The sequence below is a fragment of the Triplophysa dalaica genome, chromosome 24 (assembly GCF_015846415.1).
Source record: "Triplophysa dalaica isolate WHDGS20190420 chromosome 24, ASM1584641v1, whole genome shotgun sequence".
Lineage (NCBI taxonomy): Eukaryota > Metazoa > Chordata > Actinopteri > Cypriniformes > Nemacheilidae > Triplophysa > Triplophysa dalaica.
Window position 1 is genome coordinate 11208184 of NC_079565.1, and position 18487 is coordinate 11226670.

The following is an 18487-nucleotide window of genomic DNA, read 5'->3' on the forward strand; positions in this document are numbered from 1 at the left end:
TCGACCTTGTGTTTGGTAAAGAATATTAAAATAATGATAGAGAATGCAAAGGTGGATAAAACGTAGCTGATCACGTGATCTCAAAATAGCTTTCAACATAAAAGATACCTGCTTTTTGGAAGAAACATGAACATCTCAATTTCACATGAATGTACTTCATTTCAAACATATGTCTTGGTTGTTGTACATACTAAGTGACTTGTTGGCTTCTGTACCGTGAGAAGTTTTTTGGAACTGCAGCGAGCCAGAATGACAATAATGTCATTCCAATCGTGCCATGCTGATAAAAAGCGCAAGTCCACCAAGGAGATGAATCGTGCTCATACCACTGGAAGTACAGCAGGATTTTTGTGATAATGCAGCATCTCAGAACCGCGTACAGAAACCAGAAGGAGAGGTGTGAAAGTGGGAGTGATATCCCACAGAACCGATCCCGTCTTATGGAATCCCGACCGGCAGATTACACACTCGAGAAAGTACAGATAGAATGCCGGGAAGCATTTCACACAAAGCCTTCTCAGTTCATATTGAAGTAGTTGTGAGCAATGCGTTCGCGGATGCTCGATCAGAGCCGTCAGTGTTTAGATTCCTCACATAGCTGAAAGTTTCTGCAATCTGGTTTGGTGGGGGTTCAGTTTCCCTCTCAAATTTCCACCTAATTATGGGGACTGGATAATTATAGCACGGTTACTAATCATTTCATGCATTGTGCTTCTCTAAATGGAACCAACTATGATGTGAAATGAGCTCAATGAGGTGTGGAATGCATGAACGCCAAAGAAAACATTTGAAATAAGAAAAAACTTCATATTCTGAAGAAAACCTAAGTGGTGTTGCCCACAGAAACTTGCCACCAGGGGGGTGTTGCCATTAAATGCCTTAAAGGATTAAGGATTGAATTCCTTTTCGAAAATAAACACACTGGCATCATTGATTTACCGTCATGTTGTTTATAACCGGTGTATGCATATTTGTATGGTGGAACAAAAGAACATATTTCAATAAATGTCTTGGTGGTTTTGTTTTATACAATGGAAGTTTCTTTAACAACATTCTTGAAAATATCTTCTTTTGTGTTCTGCATTTCAAAGTCATACAGCTTTTGAATGACATGAGGGAGAGTAAAAGATCAAATAATTTTCATTTTGGGGTTATCTGTCCTTTTATATGTTCCAGATTGTTGTTAGATGTGTGTTTACTTGCGAATAGAGTGAATAGAGCCCAACATCTACAAAACACTTTTCTTAGGCTCCTGATATGAACTTACTCCTTTCTTTAATGTCTGTTTTTAACATTTTCTTACGGCCCACCTTGCCATCGCTGCATCACTTTGTGACCCCCCAAAGAAAGATTTTCAAGAACTTCGAATTTTCATTAAAAAAACTAAAAAATTATTTTCCATTCCTGATATTTTTTATAATATTTTCTATATTTCAAGAAATAATATAAACGGTTCTCCCCCTGGATCCATCTTGGGGCCCCCCATGTTTTAGAACCACTGCTAATGTAAGTGTATGGGAGCCCAAATATTCTTAACAGGCCCCATGATCTGAGGTATCATTCATAAACAAGTGTAACACTAACAGTAATGAAAAAGTCTGAGGAATCGTGTCGCACAACATTTAATAGAATATTTTGTCTATTTTGTACAAAATGGAAACAATGCTGCAATACGAACCAAGAAGTTTCAGATAAGGCTATGGCTTGCACACAGTTAAAACGGAGAGTAAACCTTCAATGGCTATAGGATCTGCTTGTTAACATTCTCAATACTGTAATTTCATCAATTCTATGCATGAATGCAAGCAACTTAACACTTAACCACATGTCCAAATAAAATATTGAGTTCACGGCATGGCAACGCGTCACACGCAGGAATGGGAATTTGATGAAGCCCAACCCTGGTGACAAATCATAGCTACTCCTTTCCCACCATCCACATTGTTTGGCTACCAGTGAGTAGAACCAACCACGTCCACTTTTACAAAAAAAAACGCTGACACCTTTGTAAATATTTCGTAACAGCAAAACCAAAAAGAATCACTTGTGTCAGTCATCTATGTTAGAGGTTTAGATGATCATGATTTTGTTGGCATAAAAACCCTGAGTGACGCTACAGTGGACAACGGCTGCGAGTTCACATGACCTGGGCTGTGTCCAAGATTCAGCTCCACTGCAAAACTGGCAAAGGTTGAGGATGGACACAAGGAATTCAAAACAAGTGGCATCTTCGCTAGCTTGCATTTACACACCAGCTACAGGCAAACATTGTGACTTGAGACATTGCCTCAGCCCAAAATAAATCTGTTTTATCTGTTAATCCCATATTGTGGAGAACTGAGGCTATGTATCACATGAAGAAATAAGAACACTAAACTGGAGTGCAGAGGTCATCTCTGTCAAAGTAAACAGTAGAACATGCATCGTTTTCTAAACAGCGTTTGGTTTCTATTGCATTAGTTCAGAGTCCATGAGGGGGTTAGGCCTTGTTGTCACTTCTATCATCTGACAGGCAAGCCGAGTTGTGCCGTGACTGCCCGTTGACCATTCTTACTGCTGTTTACACTCTGCAGGAGGAGGGTCCGTCTGTTAGAACAACAAGAGATGGAGAGGAAGAATATCATCAGGTCCTAGGATAAAATTTGGTGATGTTCTGGTTCATAAAACATGCTGTTTAAAGGTGAAGTGCGTCATTTATGAGCCACTAGAGGAACTACGTGAAAAGATACTGATTTGACAAATCTGGCAACCGGTCTCCCATTGTTTGGCCAAACCCCTTTAAATGTTTCAATGTGTAAAACTAGAATACAAGTATTGTGACACTTCACCTTTATGGCTGATTTAATGAGAGAGAGTTGGAAGGGTTAGTCTTTAATGCCCGTGAGAGACTACAATAATGTCATTTTCACACTGGAAATGTATTTTGGATTCGAAATCCAAATTAGACGAGACTACTCATTTATTATCAGTCTGTTTTCATAGTCCTCTGTTGTTTCTGAACTCTGATGTGTTAAATAGATGCTACCAATAGAGGTTCCACTATTACTACAATATTAATCAGCAAACCTTGAATAAACTTCCTGTGTGAAAGTGGCATAAAATCAATGGAAAATTGATAAATGTCAGAAAAGACAGGTGGGGAAAAGGGGCCACATTCCTTCTAGTGTGTCTTACCTACAAATGCATGAAGTGAGAAATGAATTAAGCCTGCAAAAGGGACAAAGGGAAAGTGGACAACACAGATTTACACATCAGGGCATGCCACTCATTACAAAGCACAACACAAGTTAACGATTTTGATCTAGACATCCAAAATCAAACCCAGATTTGTTACAAAAAGCCAATAATCGAAACTATCAGGAAATAGACATTTACGGTTCATGCTGCCTTGTGTGTGTACCATAGTAGGAAAAAATACTTTATCTCTTTGTTGTTGTTGTGTTGAACACAAAAGAAGACATTTTGAAGAATGTAGGACAGCAAACAGTTCTGGGGCACTTTTGACTACCATTGTTTTTTCCTACTATGGGAGTTGAGATCTGTTTGGTTATAAGCAATATTCCAAATATCTTTCTCTGTGTTCATCAGAACAAAGACATCTATACACATTTGGAACAACTCGAAGGTGAGTAAATGGTGAAACAATTTTTTTTTTGGGGTGAAGTATCCTTTTAAGATCTTATACTAAGTGATCATTCAGATTAACTGGGGGCAAGTCATTAATACAGAAGGTTTAAATGGCAAAACTCACTATGGGGCCGTCATCTCCCTCATCCTCTTCTTCACCTTCCTCATCCAGGTCCTGAACAAGACATACGTATCTTTTCTAACTGTTGTACACATTATATTATCTGATCGTCTATAACATTCCGCTATAGGTTGATAATAAATTGTCTGTATTCTCACCTCCTCCTCCCCCTCTTCAAGATCCTCCTCTTCAAACTGCACAAAACAACATTGTCACAATACAAATAAACACATATTATGTAAATCACATATGCATTCACATGTCTTTTTTGTTGTTCGTTTCTGGATTTTAATAGGGGTTGGTGATATGAAGAATATTTAAGATACATCCCTGCTGAAAAAACAAAGAAACCCTAAAAAAACCATAACCAGAAGCGTTCCTGTAGCATTGTAGTTAACAACGCTAGGTTGTGGGTTCGATCCCAGGGGATTGCAAATACCTATGTAAAATGTATAGGATAAAGCAATGTAAGTCGCTTTGGATAAAAGCGTCGGCTAAATGTAAATGTAATGTAATAATAGGAATTTTACTGGTTTTCATTAGAATACCATTACAACCCAATAGCTTTTTCCATTATACCACAACAAAATTACACTTTGTAATGTGTTTTGGACATTATTCCAGTAGGATTTCACATCCCACCAATATAATCTATCACATACCAGTAGACACCATTACAGATTCCATTAAAACCAATACCCAGAGTATCCTCGCTGAAAAAAACCAATAGAAAATGTAATGGATTTAAGGGTTATTTGGGAATTGTATTGGCTGTAATGGCTGTTGATTAAACCTTTTGGAATAACACCCAAAACACACTTCAAAATATATTTTTTCAAGTTTAACGTAAAAGCTAATGGTGCTAATGGTTTTTAATGTAAACCATTAGAATTTCTGTAAGGGAGAGGCTCAGTGCATTTAAGGACTTAAAAGTCAATGGATTTTTTGAATGGGTTTTCGGTAAATCTGCCAAAATAAGGTCTGTGGTCAACAATACCTCTAAATATTCTCACGTTTCATTATATGACATAAAACGGCAATAACGACCCGCTTGTGATTTTTTTAAAGCCTTATTGTGTCTTCAAAATGTTAGCAAAACGGTTGCTAACAAGTTGCTGAAAGCGATAACTTCCTCTGGCGTGGACATAAGATGTCATCGCACATATAAACCTCACAAATAATGCAACATGGCACAAATCTCTTCAATCGTAGATGTGGATTCATTCACAGAGTCATTACTTACCAGGGAACACATTTTTTATAAAGTTTGAAAGAGTTGTCGGAGGCTTGGTGGTGGTGACGTTGATTTCGAGCGATTGTAGTGTAGTCTGTTTATAGTATCGTGTTAGCTTTTTTTCTTCTGCCAATTGTATTTAGGCTACAAAAGTAACAAATTTTGTGATAATTTGAAAAGATTATATTGATAGACAAAACGATTTGTTAATCCATTGTTAATCACAGACTTTATTTTTTGCGATCTTCCAAAAGTCTTAGGGAAAAATGTATAAGCATTCGGTCGAGGGAACCATTGAGCCTCTCCATTGCCTCTACGGTTTTAGAAAAGCTGTATTATTGAACTAATGATTTTGCCAGTCTAAAAATAACCAACATCATGAAAATTAGAGTGATATTATATTAACGTTTTACAGTTACTTCTAATATATATGACAGCGTCACTGATTTCATTATCAAAATATTGGGATGTTGAAATCATTTAACCGATGGAATTCTCTCAAATCATTTTTATGAATTGTTCAAAACACTAAATATACAGTCCGTGTCCTTTTTTTAAATGCAACCTGAATAACATGGTTCTTCATGTTTGCCAAATAAAGTCAAATGTTGCTGTTAATTTAGAAAATATACGCACACTCTCGTCGTCCTCCAAGGCTTCTCCTGTGAAATAAAGCACTGCTCTGGGGATGATCCTCTCTCTGAAGTAGTGTCCCGTCTCAAAATCTGTAGCTAGAGTGAAGTCCAAATCTTCATCCTGGACACAACATACACATGATGATGTTAGTAAATTACTCAATGATTTATTCAATGCAAAAAGTATGTAAGACATGTTATTAAATGAAGCATTTCCAGTTACTGACGTGGGAACTTTACGTACGTTTCTCGTATGTGACGTGTTATGTAAACTAAGAAGAGAGTGATGTGCTGTGTGTTTGTGTGGGAGGCAGTGAGTGATGTGCTGTATTGATGACTCAAATGTTTACAAACACAAAAATGCACTTACCACTCCATCAGGTGTTGCTAGAAAAAAGAAAAGACAAAAAATGAATGTGGGCATGCAAAATAGTTTTCATAATTTACATAAATAGTACGTAACAGTTTGGGGCTGTAAAGAACGATCAAATTGCTTGGATTGTATTTGCATTTTATTTTTAAAATATTAGTTTTACCTCGAACAGCATCATTATAATGAATCCAGAAAGAAAGTGGTTTTACATTAGTCACATTTTTTTTAAAGGAACTTGATCTTGAAGTAAGGAAGCTTGCCTCACTAATATCGTAGTGACACACCTTAAAAAGGAATGTTGCAGTCCCCTTGATTACTGATAAGTTATACACAAATCCGGTGAGACAGCTTTTCAAACTAAGAGACCCACTTTCCCACAGACTGCATGCAAGCAGTGCGACATTCCTTTAGGTCTATCAAGCATTTAACAAGAAATGGTGCGATGCAGTTTAAAAAATGCAAAGCATTCAACGTAGCAAAGGTCGAGTGCGATGAAGGAAATACATTGATATGACGGTTGAAGACACTTTCTAGTTTCATTCCTTTTCAGGGGTGAGAAAACCGATCTTTAAGAAAACCGAGATAAAGGAACGGGGGATAATAATTGGATAGTTGACACACTTTCAAGCATTCTACAATATGACAACGTGTATATATCGACGCAAGAGTTTATACGTCACATACAGAAGTGTTGTCACCATACTGGAATTTCTAACTTTTATTCGATCTCTAAAAATATATTGTGATCCGATAATATTTTCGATACCACAGGAAAAAATTACCATAACATTAAGGCCCTACATTTTCATTTATTTATTAAAAGTGAAATTAAACAAGACTAGACAATGATGTATATTTTTTCATTATTTATTAATTGTTAATCTAAAGTTAATTTGACTAATTTAGTAATACATTAACTAATGAATTTAAAGTAGGGCTGTACGTAAAATATCGATATGGCGATACATTTTCGTGAGCTCCTGACGATGCGCGCATGGATACATTTGCCTCTGTATCGATTCTGCAGCACTTTTGAAATTAGCCAATTATTCCGCAAAAATGAATGTGTTCCAATTATTAGTGGTATAAGGATCTGATCGGAGTTTATCCGTGATCCGTACAGATCGCCCCTCATGATTCTATTTTCATCCGCATGTTATCATGTTATCTGCATCCGTGAGCTCAGTAAACATGCAAGCGCATTCTAGTATCATTCACTTAAATGTTTCGTTTAATGGGAAATGTAAAGTGAGTGTTGTGCAGGTGCTAATTCAACAAACACATGACGAGCACTTACTCTCTTATCCACTATAAAACTATTGCATACGTTTAAAATAAATGAAGCTCCCGCCGGTGGAGGGATGCAGTGACGCGCTGCTCGCTCATAAAAAATACATGAAAAGTGAGACGTGGAAGAGCGCCATTAAATGTGTGTGTAATAGAAAGCGAAGAGCAAAGACCTGCTTAAAGGTTACAGCACCAATACATTAATATTATTGTATCTAGAAAGAAATACGGCATCCATTTCAATTCAACACTTTCTCATTTAATTAAAACTATATACTCTGACTGTACGCCTATGCATATGTTCATATTTATTCGTTAGACATGTAGTCTATTTGTAAAACACATACAATGGCACATATGATGTAGCTTAGAAACCCTGTTTTAGAAACAAGGGACTTTGTGCATTGATTTGTAAGTTTAACTTATAAGTAGATATGAATGGCAGTTTTCTGCAAGTATATTTTGCTGTGGATACATGGGACATGGGCATTGGAACTGTTTCAGATTTTGCAGTATCGATACTTATCAAAATATAGATATTTTTGACATCACAAAGCAAGACAAATAAAAGTATAGCTGCAAGCAGCAATTACAGGGTCTGTGACGAGCAAGGCGGGACGAGAGCCGCGAGGGAATGACGCGGGGCCTGTGATGCGAGTGATAATGAGTGTCAGCTGTGAGTTGCAACGGCTCCATATCTCTCACAGAGGTGATCGGAATCATAAAAGGACGAGCAGCAGAGTGTACGACAAAAGAGGACTGGGCCCGGACATGTGTTAAGTTTGTGTTTATGTCCTCGGAGCCGGCAGTCGACCGAGAGGTGGCTGCCGGCCTTATACTTCCGTGTTTTTGTTTGTTTATTTTGATTTAAGTTTGTTTGAATGTTCGCCGGTTCCATCCTTCCTTCCCTACTTTGAACTGTATAATCGGGTCAAACCCAGGAATTGGCCAAGGCAAATGTTGAAAATCAAGTTTAAAAACAGGGAAATGCACTTTGAACACAGTTCAGTCTATCCTCTATGTGTGTGCAAAATTTAACAACTTTCACATCTACGGTTCTATGGGCTGCCAAAGACTTCCATGGCAGAAGAAGAAGCAGCAGAATAATAATAAAACACTAACGGATCCACTAACCTTTTTTAGTATTAATAACATTAAAAATAAGTCAAAATACAAGTTTTGCGACTATATGTATTGTTAGACAAACTAAAATGAATTTCGTCATCCACGCAATAACTGACATTTCTAAGTGTTTATTATTAGCTGTGCTTAAAGGGACTTCTAACTGTGAATGGACAAACTATAATGTGTCTGGGTAAGGTCTGGTTAGTTAAAACTGAAGAAGCAATTCAGAAGAGTGCCAAGACGTCTTTCAAGAAGCTTTATTGTGAATGTATTTTCCAATGGTCTAGACATGAATGAGAACCTTTGCGCACTAGTTGTGAATGCCTTTTGACAGGTTGAATTGATGACGCAGATCTGTCTTTAACCTCACACCTTGAACAATACCTGCCAATCACAGCAAAGATCATTAACCTCTATGTATGCGGATCCTAATTTTTATAATGTTCAACTGTATTTGACCTGTACTATAATTGTATACGTTTAAAGTAGGACTGTCAATAGATTAAAAAAATATGATCACGATTAATCCCACCCTCTTCATGTGATTAATCGAACACGTATAGTGAAATTAAAGAAACACTACTAATTTGTTTAACATGTTTATTTTAGTGCTGTCAATCGATTTTTTTTTTTACTAACTAATCTAACACAGCTTTGATGTTTTTAAATATTCTTTAACATTCTAATCATTTCACATTTTATCTACAACTGAATGTAGAGACAATACATTTCTTTAACAGCATCATTTTATGAAAGAAAGCCAACATTCTTATATTGTTATTATAAGTTTTGCGACTGATGTCTTTATTAAATATATTATATTTTTCCTACTAATCAAACCCATTTTAATAAGTGTGCCCTGTCTAAGAAAATAAACAGAAAATAAATAAAGTTCTCAAACACTTCATAGTCTTTACTGTCAAATAAATTATACAGCAGTGTTTCCCCCTACCATACCCTTAGGTTAGGCGCTCTGCCCCTCCAACGGCATCCCCCGCCCCCCTTGAAGTTCAAGTTCAAATATGTTGCATCAAACAAACTGAAAAGCAAGCCGATAAAAACATTTGCGTTTTTAAAAGTCTGGTTCCAGTCACAACCAGATGACAGATTTTCGTCCAGCTTGCCTTCGTTCCATCTGCACCGCGATACAGAATGAACCATTCACATCACCAGAGCGTCTACATAACTGAGCTGTACACATCACGCGCACTAAAGGAAATTTATGTTGAATATATTTGAACCATATCTTCCAATATCTTCATATAGGGCCAAACGCACTCCATTTTAACCCTTTCCGCTCCCTAAACACTGCTTCTCCTACCAAAGACGCATCGCATATATATAGACCTGAAGACACCAAGAGCAGGTAAATAAATGGACATTTTTCCTGTAATGCTTACGTCAACGAGATGCAGCAGTAATATAGTATTTTTAGCTGTCAGTGAGTTTACCGTTTGCTATAGAGGTTTGTACGCCGCATTGATGCAGTAAATCATGCAAAAGGAGGCCCAACCAAATATTGAGTGCATAGAGATGAACATACTTTTTCCAGACATTTCTGTTTAAAATATCCTATTTTTATTGATCTTCTGTAATATTCAAATTTTCTGAGACACCGAATTTGAGGTCTTTAAGACTTCAAATTCTCATTTTGTGTAATGAATCTAAAAATATAGTATGGGTTTCACTCTCTGAAATGATTGACAAAAAATATTGAACTTTTTCATGATACTCAAATTTTTGGAGATGTAATTATAGAAGATCCTCATTAAAGCTCACATAATAACATTGATTTCTTCTTTTCTTTTGTTCTTTAATTAACATTAGTGACAGAAGTCACAGCAGTACGTTTAAGAGTGCCTTCCCTTTGAGAGCTGCCGCCCTAAGCAGGTCTAATACGCTTCCTATTTTACTCTCTGCATTCATTTAAGACTTTTTTTAAGCAAAATTACAAGCCAAAATGTGCTTACTGGCATATTTTTTGTTCATTCAAGCACAGAAGAGAAGTTAATACTGGTGCACTGTCTGACAGATTCTGACGCAGCCTTTACACCAGACGGTACCGCTGTTGCGTTGAGCCCTGTTCCACAGCCAGAAGCTGTTAATCTATACTGGACGTGTCAATACAACCATTTCAAATCGCATCTAAATAGCTTAAATGCCTTTATATGAATAAGAGCGTGATTATATAATGTAATGCTAGACAATGATAACAGAATAAACAGGTGATGCTTTAATAGCGTGAAATATGTGTTAATCTGAAAAATATAAATCGCATGCGTTAAGGCATTTACCACATGAGCCTTTTTGACAGTTTTTCAGTAAGCATCATACACATGCCATGAAAAAAGCTATTCATCACTTAAAATCCACATCGAACCTCAATTTAGGATTGTTAACCAAGTATAAACTTGGAAAATCAGAGATTAAAAGATTTAGTTATATTTTGTGCAAAAATATATGCAGCCAAATAAATATGAAAAGACATTTTATGCAAATGTAACACTGCAGGAGTTTGCTTTCTGAGCTCCTAAACTCCCCCTACAGTATGACACATTGCGTCTCATTTGAAAGCTATTGGCTGGCATGTTAGTGGTGTCTTTACAAAAAATAAGTTTGTGACGCCCTCTACTGACACCGTGAGATATTTTCAAACAAGATGCTTAGCTGGGGATTGGTTCTCCAAAATCTCAGATTTTTAATTCTCAATTATTTCATTAGTCATTCTTTTGTTACTAAACTAACTCTTATATGATGTAAAAAAGAACATTAAACCAGTTTAAAAGACAAGCATCTTGTTGTCCTACAAACTACTAATTAAATAAAATAAAAATGATGATGACAAAGTCTGTGTCACAGCATTATAATGGTAACATTAAAAAGCTGTCTGTGTTCTTTTGCTAACCTAGATTTTTATGTTCTGTTGTAAACTGCAAATTCATCATTGTTTTTATTAGTCCAGTGTAGGGCTGGGCGATATACCGGTATGTACGTGACTACCGGTATTATTTTGCACCGTGATATGAATTTTGCTATATCATGCATACCGTTATATATTCATGAACTCTAATTTCGCATTTATAACGTTTTGTTCAATTTGTTATCTGTTAACATTGCTAATAAAGATATGTCGAGGGTGAACGTTTAATTTTTTGTCCTCTGTCCAAATCCTCACTACACAGGCATTAGTAATCAAACAGAGAGCGGCGTATGGTCCAAATTGTAGCACAACCCGCCGAACATTACTCAAACACGCCACAGCAACAATCAAGTGTGCACAAGAAACTGCAGCTTGTGTTTGCGAATTCATGAGAATGAATGTGAGATTTGAGTGAAAAAGATGAGCGAATGCACAGAAAGTGAGATTGTTGAACAGTACGAGGAGGAATAAATTAAAAAAGGGGGGGCTCCTCTGTCGTATGGAACAAGTTTGGGTTCAGAATCTCCAACATTGACCAACGAACTAGGGATGGGCATTTAAAACAAAAATAATATTTGAAGATCGATGAGAACTATTCGAAATAGTTCTCCTCCCGCACATGGACGCATTTAATTTACAGTATTACAAACACACATAAACGGAGAGAGGGACCATTTACGCTTTAAATCCGTGACGACACACTGCTTTATTTATTATGGAATAGGCAATCTTACATCAAGCTATACATTAAGATAATGCGCGGAAACATTAATATATTAACAACCGTATGATGGCACTTATTAACAGTACGTCTATCAGCATCAACCGCCCATAATGCCTGGACATTTCCATGTAAAATATGAGCATGTGTGTTTATTCCAACTAAAAAACAGCAGTGTGATTGATCAAGGAAGATATAATAAATCCATAAAGATTTTAGACCAGACTTAAAACGCGTTAAAAAATTTACCGAATGACGGCATTTATTAACAGTCCGGAAAGATTTCATGAATTAACAGCTCAAAAGGCTTCCATTTCTATTGTCATGAAAAAGTTGGCAGTGATTGTTTTTCTAGACTAACAGTAAAGTCGGGCTGTACAAACTAAATTTTTAAAGCCCTCTCCTCCGACAAAGCCGATCGGAAGCATATCCGGAAGCATATGCCTCCCATGCAGCAATCAATAAAGTCTTCATTCGCTGCCGGTACTCCGTATGACAAGCCGAGTAAAAGATGTAAAGACATAACCAGTGCAGCAACACATCACATAGTGAAGGACTTTGCACCCATTCAAATTAGTCAAATAAAATAAAAATTAAATTAAAATATTTAATTTAATTTCTTCCTTATGTTGAAAGTTTGCAGTGTTTGGGAAAAAAAAACAATTGCACAATTAAAAGGTAAGGTAAAGGTTACCTTATTTTCCATGTAGCAAAATATTTTCATTTTCTTTATCCCATGTGTTCATTGTGTTTAAATAAAAGTCTTTTAAGGTCTATGTCCCATCTCTGACTTTTTTGTTATATGACGTTAAAATACATATTTTGCCTATAATTGAACTGAGGTGTACTAAAATGGGATTCCATATTTGTATCATATCGTAATATCGATATCGACTGGACAGTGAAAAATACAATGATATGAATTTGAGCTCATATCGCCCACGCCTAGTGCAGTGTAACTTACCTTTAACGGGGTTGAAGAAATTGAAGAAAGAGTCCTGTGAAATCTCTTTGGTGACGGTCCGGATGGTTCCTCTTCCTTTGTGCTTCTGTTTCTTTTTGATGACCTTGACAGTCACGTCTTTACCTTTATGCCAATCGATTTTACAACTGAAACAAACATTAAAATGCATTTAGAAACACACATGGGCCGGATTCACGAAAATGTTCTCAAGACAAAATATAAGAACTTTCCTAAGATAAATTATAGGAAGATTGTAAGAATGTTCGTAAGTGCAATTCTCAAACATTTCTCAAAACGTTCTCAAATATTTTCTTAAGAACATCTTAATTTTTGTTGTAAGAAAAAAACAATATGATTTAACTCGCTTGCTCGTGTGGTAACTGTATATGTTTATCTATAGAATAAACCTAATGTGTGTAACAAGCACATCACATTCTTATGTAGCCTATATATATTAGCATGTGATGTGTTAAACGGCATTTACCATTGCATGTTAGCTTATATGTAAGCAAGCTTTAAAAAGTATACATATTATAATATAAAAAAAAAAGTAAAAATTTTTTGCATGTTACTATGACATAAGACTTGTGACCCTCCGTTTCGAGTCACTTTGTCCCAGAGTAATGTAAAAAGCACTATAATAATGAAAGCTAAAGTGAGAGAGCTAGACCTTATTATTAGACTATATCAAAATAAATATTCCTTAATGGCAAGTAAACGACAAAATTATGATTCTGGCTCATTACAGTATTCATCACATGTGAAACAACCAAATACACGTAATAAACATTTTGACTTTTGAGATTTAAGACAACCGTGATGCCGTCTTCATTTAAAGATGACATTCACTACCGCTTATGTTTTGAGAATTTGGATTCTTAAGAAACGGTCTTAAGAAGTTTTTTTCGAGAATAAATAACATTCCTATCTATTTTCTTAAATTAGAATTTAAGAGAAAACGGGCAGTTAAGAAATAATGTTTTGTGAATCCGGCCCCAGATCTGTATGAAGCGATACACTAAGTGGTGGTTGTCAGGGTGATTCATGGTGTTCTAGGTGATTGCCAAATGAATAGAAATCTCTCTCACCCGTCACAGTCCACTATCTCCGGGCCCTCAAAAGAGAAGGGATCAGCTGCGTCTGGTTCTGACTTCATCTTGTAGACTTTAGTGAGGACGGTGTTACTGAAGTAGCTGTTGGGCTCAAAGAGGAACTCTAACGTGAAACTCTGTTTTCAGATGAACAATTGAACAACCATTGAAATTAGACTCATTATTAGAACATTAGTTCAAGAACGCTGCGAGTAAATGGTGACTAGAGTACAAACCATTGGCTTTCCAGGTTCAGAGAATTTCACAGTGATGTCCTGCAAGTGTTTCAGGATTGGCTCATCGTGCTCCTGAACGAAATAAAATAGTCTGGTTGAGGAAATAATTAAACTGCTTCCTGTTACAAAACCACATCCTGTGCTACCCCCAAAAACCTTAAGATTAGATTAGATTAGATTCAACTTTATTGTCATTACACATATACAAGTACAGTGTAACGAAATGTAGTTTAGGTCTAACCAGAAGTGCAATTAGCAAGTGCAGGATATACAGTGTGAATAAATACACAATACAATATTAGGAAAATACTATACAATGGGCATGTACTATGAAAATATGACAGTCGGTATGTACTATGAACAATATAAACAGAAGGCAATATACTGTGAACATTAATGTACAGGTGGTTATGAACAGATAACAATATAGACTATACAATAGTGCAAGTGACTTGAGTGTGCATTAGTTACAGACATTAGCTATTAAAGTTACAGTGCAGTAGATGAGTTGATGCGGTTATTAAAGGTACGGTGCAGTACATGAGTTAATGCAGTTATTGAAGTTATAGTGCAATACATGAGTAGATGCAGTTATACATTTACAGTGTAGTAGATGAGTTAGTGCAGTTATTGAAGTTACAGTGCAGTAGATGAGTTAATGCAGTTATTGAAGTTACAGTGCAGTAGATGCGTTAATGCAGTTATTGAAGTTACAGTGCAGTAGATGAGTTAGTGCAGTTATTGAAGTTACAGTGCAGTAGATGCGTTAATGCGGTTATTAAGGTTACAGTGCAGTAGATGAGTTAGTGCAGTTATTGAAGTTACAGTGCAGTAGATGCGTTAATGCGGTTATTAAGGTCACAGTGCAGTAGATGAGTTAGTGCAGTTATTGAAGTTACAGTGCAGTAGATGCGTTAATGCGGTTATTAAGGTTACAGTGCAGTAGATGAGTTAGTGCAGTTATTGAAGTTACAGTGCAGTAGATGCGTTAATGCGGTTATTAAGGTCACAGTGCAGTAGATGAGTTAATGCAGTTATTGAAGTTACAGTGCAGTAGATGAGTTAATGCAGTTATTGAAGTTACAGTGCAGTAGATGAGTTAATGCAGTTATTGAAGTTACAGTGCAGTAGATGAGTTAATGCAGTTATTGAAGTTACAGTGCAGTAGATGAGTTAATGCAGTTATTGAAGTTATAGTGCAATAGATGAGTAGATGCAGTTAGTTATGCAATAGATGCAGTAATGCAATAGATGAGTTACAGTGCAGTAGATGAGTTAGTGCAGTTATTGAAGTAACAGTGCAGTAGATGAGGAAATGCAGTTATTGAAGTTACAGTGCAGTAGATGCGTTAATGCGGTTATTAAGGTCACAGTGCAGTAGATGAGTTAATGCAGTTATTGAAGTTACAGTGCAGTAGATGCGTTAATGCAGTTATTGAAGTTATAGTGCAATAGATGAGTAGATGCAGTTAGTTATGCAATAGATGCAGTAATGCAATAGATGAGTTACAGTGCAGTAGAGAAGTTGGTGCAGTTATTGAAGTTACAGTGCAGTAGATGAGGAAATGCAGTTATGAGAGTAGTCCATTAGTGCAAATGAGCATTCAGTAATATTCCTGGTGTGCAAGTGAGCAGTATAGAGTGCAAATGATGCTGTGTGTGTAAACAGTCCGGTAGAGCAGATACATGAAGTACTGGTGTGTACAGTTCAGTCATGCATGGCAGCCCTGTAGTGCAATGTAAACCATGTAATAGCAGCATTAAAGTTAAAGTTATGAGGGGTAGTGGAATCAGTGGGGAGCAGAGTTCAATAGTGAAACAGTTCTGGGAAAAAAGCACCGGACCAAAGCTGTAACTTTGTATAAATTACAGACCGAACTGAGATACAATCAATCCTTTGTTATAAAACACATTATTTCACCATTAATATGATTATATAAGATACAAAATAAAAAAGCTGATAAACGCACATCTATACCAGCATAAATGAACTATACACTAACACACCAAGATTGCTTTACTTTTACAAAAATACTGTATATACACCCCAGTATAATAACAATACATTCATAACCAGTTTATAAAAAAAACAATTTGCACAGGTTTAGGGGAAAAATATAGAACATTTAAATATGCAATCTCACCTGCAGCATTTCACTCAGTACATCCACGTGTTTAAAGATGGTTAACCAGAATTCTGGGATACCTTTGGGATCGACGGCACCGGCTGAAAACGCCTGCTTCTCGTCCAGAGTGGCTTTCTTCTGCAAATCCTCCTGAAGATGAATGGGCTTATTGATTGCAAACTTATCCCAGCACTCACAATGAGATGCTTAGCAAACCTAATCAACTCTCCATCAAAGGGTTCCAAAACTTCAATATTTGAATTTGTGTTTAACATCCACTTACAGCCAGATCCTCTTCCCCTCTGTCACTTTGCCACTCGCATTCCTCATCTGTGGGTTCAACGGCACCGCTCACAATCACTCGTCTCTGAACAGAGAAGCGTCACATCATTAAGACAACATCATTTGAGGAGTAAACCACATAAGTTTGGGTTAGCGGAGATAACAGGATGTCCCGAACCATGGAAATAACCAGACTTGAGCGAGTGCAGCCGGTTATTTGTTCTGGTGGATTGAATTTAGCACTGCTATGATGACCGACGTACAGGCCAACACAGACCTTGACCGCCAACAGTCGTGCTGGAGATAGCGTCAAATATATAGCAGGTTCTTGAGGGGTTAAACGTTGCTACTCTGATACGGCAAACATGTTCAAACAGACTGTTTGTTATTACACAAAACAATTTGCATACCTTGTCAAAGATGGGCTTGTAGAGTGTGGCGTACTTTCTCTCCAGCTCATGGACTTCCTCGTAGAACTTTGCCTCTATGTTGGCACTCTGGAGCTGGAGTCTCTTAAGGGCATAAACTCTTCGCTTCACAGTCTTGGGCAGAAGGCTGAAATTTGGTACACTGGAAAACCAAGTTAAGGAACAACATCAAGTGTTAAAACAGCAGTGGACAAAGTTTATGCTTACAAAACACATATTTACAAAGTTTTATAGTGTGGACAATGAAAGTTTACAACTTTACTGATGTTTAGAAAAAACACAACAATGGCACAAAAACTGCCATGCTACAATTGAGCACTATAATGTTTAGAATAAACATCTGAAACTTGGATGCACAAAAATTCTTTACACTTTCTTCTTTATTTTGATTTATTTTTAATTTAGATTATCATATTACTCGGGCAAACTGATACACGGCTTCCTACCTTTCCCCTTGTAAGAAAGCCTCTGATTTGTCAGGCAGTGAAAGTTTATTTCCCCCTTTGCCTTTACATGAAAAGAGAACAATTACAGCAATTATCTTTTGAGGATCTCCTAAAAATTAACTAAATATATATTGAAATGCAAATGGAATATAATGTAAATCATATTCCAGTCTAAGAAACAAACCTTTGGCTTCATTCTTTTCATTTTTTCTTTCCATTTTCTCTCCTCAGCTATTTTGCAAAGACAAAAGGGCACATGTTACGCTCACATTCAAAAGGCATGTTTTACTTTTTCCTTTCAATAAATGTTATTCTTCCACCAGACCTTTAAGTGATCACACTTAAAAGTGCAATAATACAGTCATAATATGCACGTATAATTAATATCAGTGTGGGTTTAAATCCTAAAACATATTAGTAGTTTGCATAGGAAGTATATTTCTGATAATTGGACCTGTCAATCATATCTGACATGATGGTATGCATCACATTTCAATGAACCAGCATGTCGACTTATACCTTTGAAACAGACAACTTTTAACGTGTTTTATTTTTTTTAATATGTATTACGACAATGTGAGATGAAATGTGTAACTTATTGAAAAACTCAGTCTCAGAAATCAGTCTCACCGCTTATTGCTGTCACTGTGCTGTCATGCATGAGTTACATTTAAATGCCCCATCCACATGGACAATCTGTCAACACCCCGACTATTGCAGCACTTAACATTTTAATAAAGTTGTTATAGCATACTAACATCACGTTAAACATTTAAAAACATTATTTTAAAAAAACGCCTCGTTTACGATGAAAATAAGGCTTTTCTTTCACTTACCTCCACGTTACGAGCCACACCGTCCTCACGCTTGT

At 36.5% G+C, this 18487-nt stretch overlaps 1 protein-coding gene across 2 annotated transcripts; it reads right to left on the reverse strand.

Moving 5' to 3' along the window:
- Positions 1 to 1606: 1606 nt before the first annotated feature.
- nap1l4a (nucleosome assembly protein 1-like 4a) lies at positions 1607 to 17916 on the reverse strand. Of its 2 annotated transcripts, XM_056740115.1 has the most exons (14): positions 17801 to 17915; positions 17617 to 17677; positions 17153 to 17312; positions 16744 to 16827; positions 16479 to 16610; positions 14335 to 14406; positions 14096 to 14235; positions 13008 to 13153; positions 5988 to 6004; positions 5619 to 5738; positions 3907 to 3942; positions 3752 to 3802; positions 3175 to 3207; positions 1607 to 2586 (listed from the first exon to the last, which is right to left on the reverse strand). In XM_056740115.1, the coding sequence occupies exons 1-13, from the start codon at positions 17832 to 17834 to the stop codon at positions 3202 to 3204; spliced, it is 1059 nt and encodes a 352-aa protein (XP_056596093.1). In that variant the 5' UTR covers positions 17835 to 17915; the 3' UTR covers positions 1607 to 2586; positions 3175 to 3201. The 2 variants fall into 2 exon arrangements, with proteins under 2 accessions (XP_056596093.1, XP_056596092.1); XM_056740114.1 differs by lacking the exon at positions 3175 to 3207 and having other exon boundaries at positions 17801 to 17916.
- Positions 17917 to 18487: the final 571 nt, after the last annotated feature.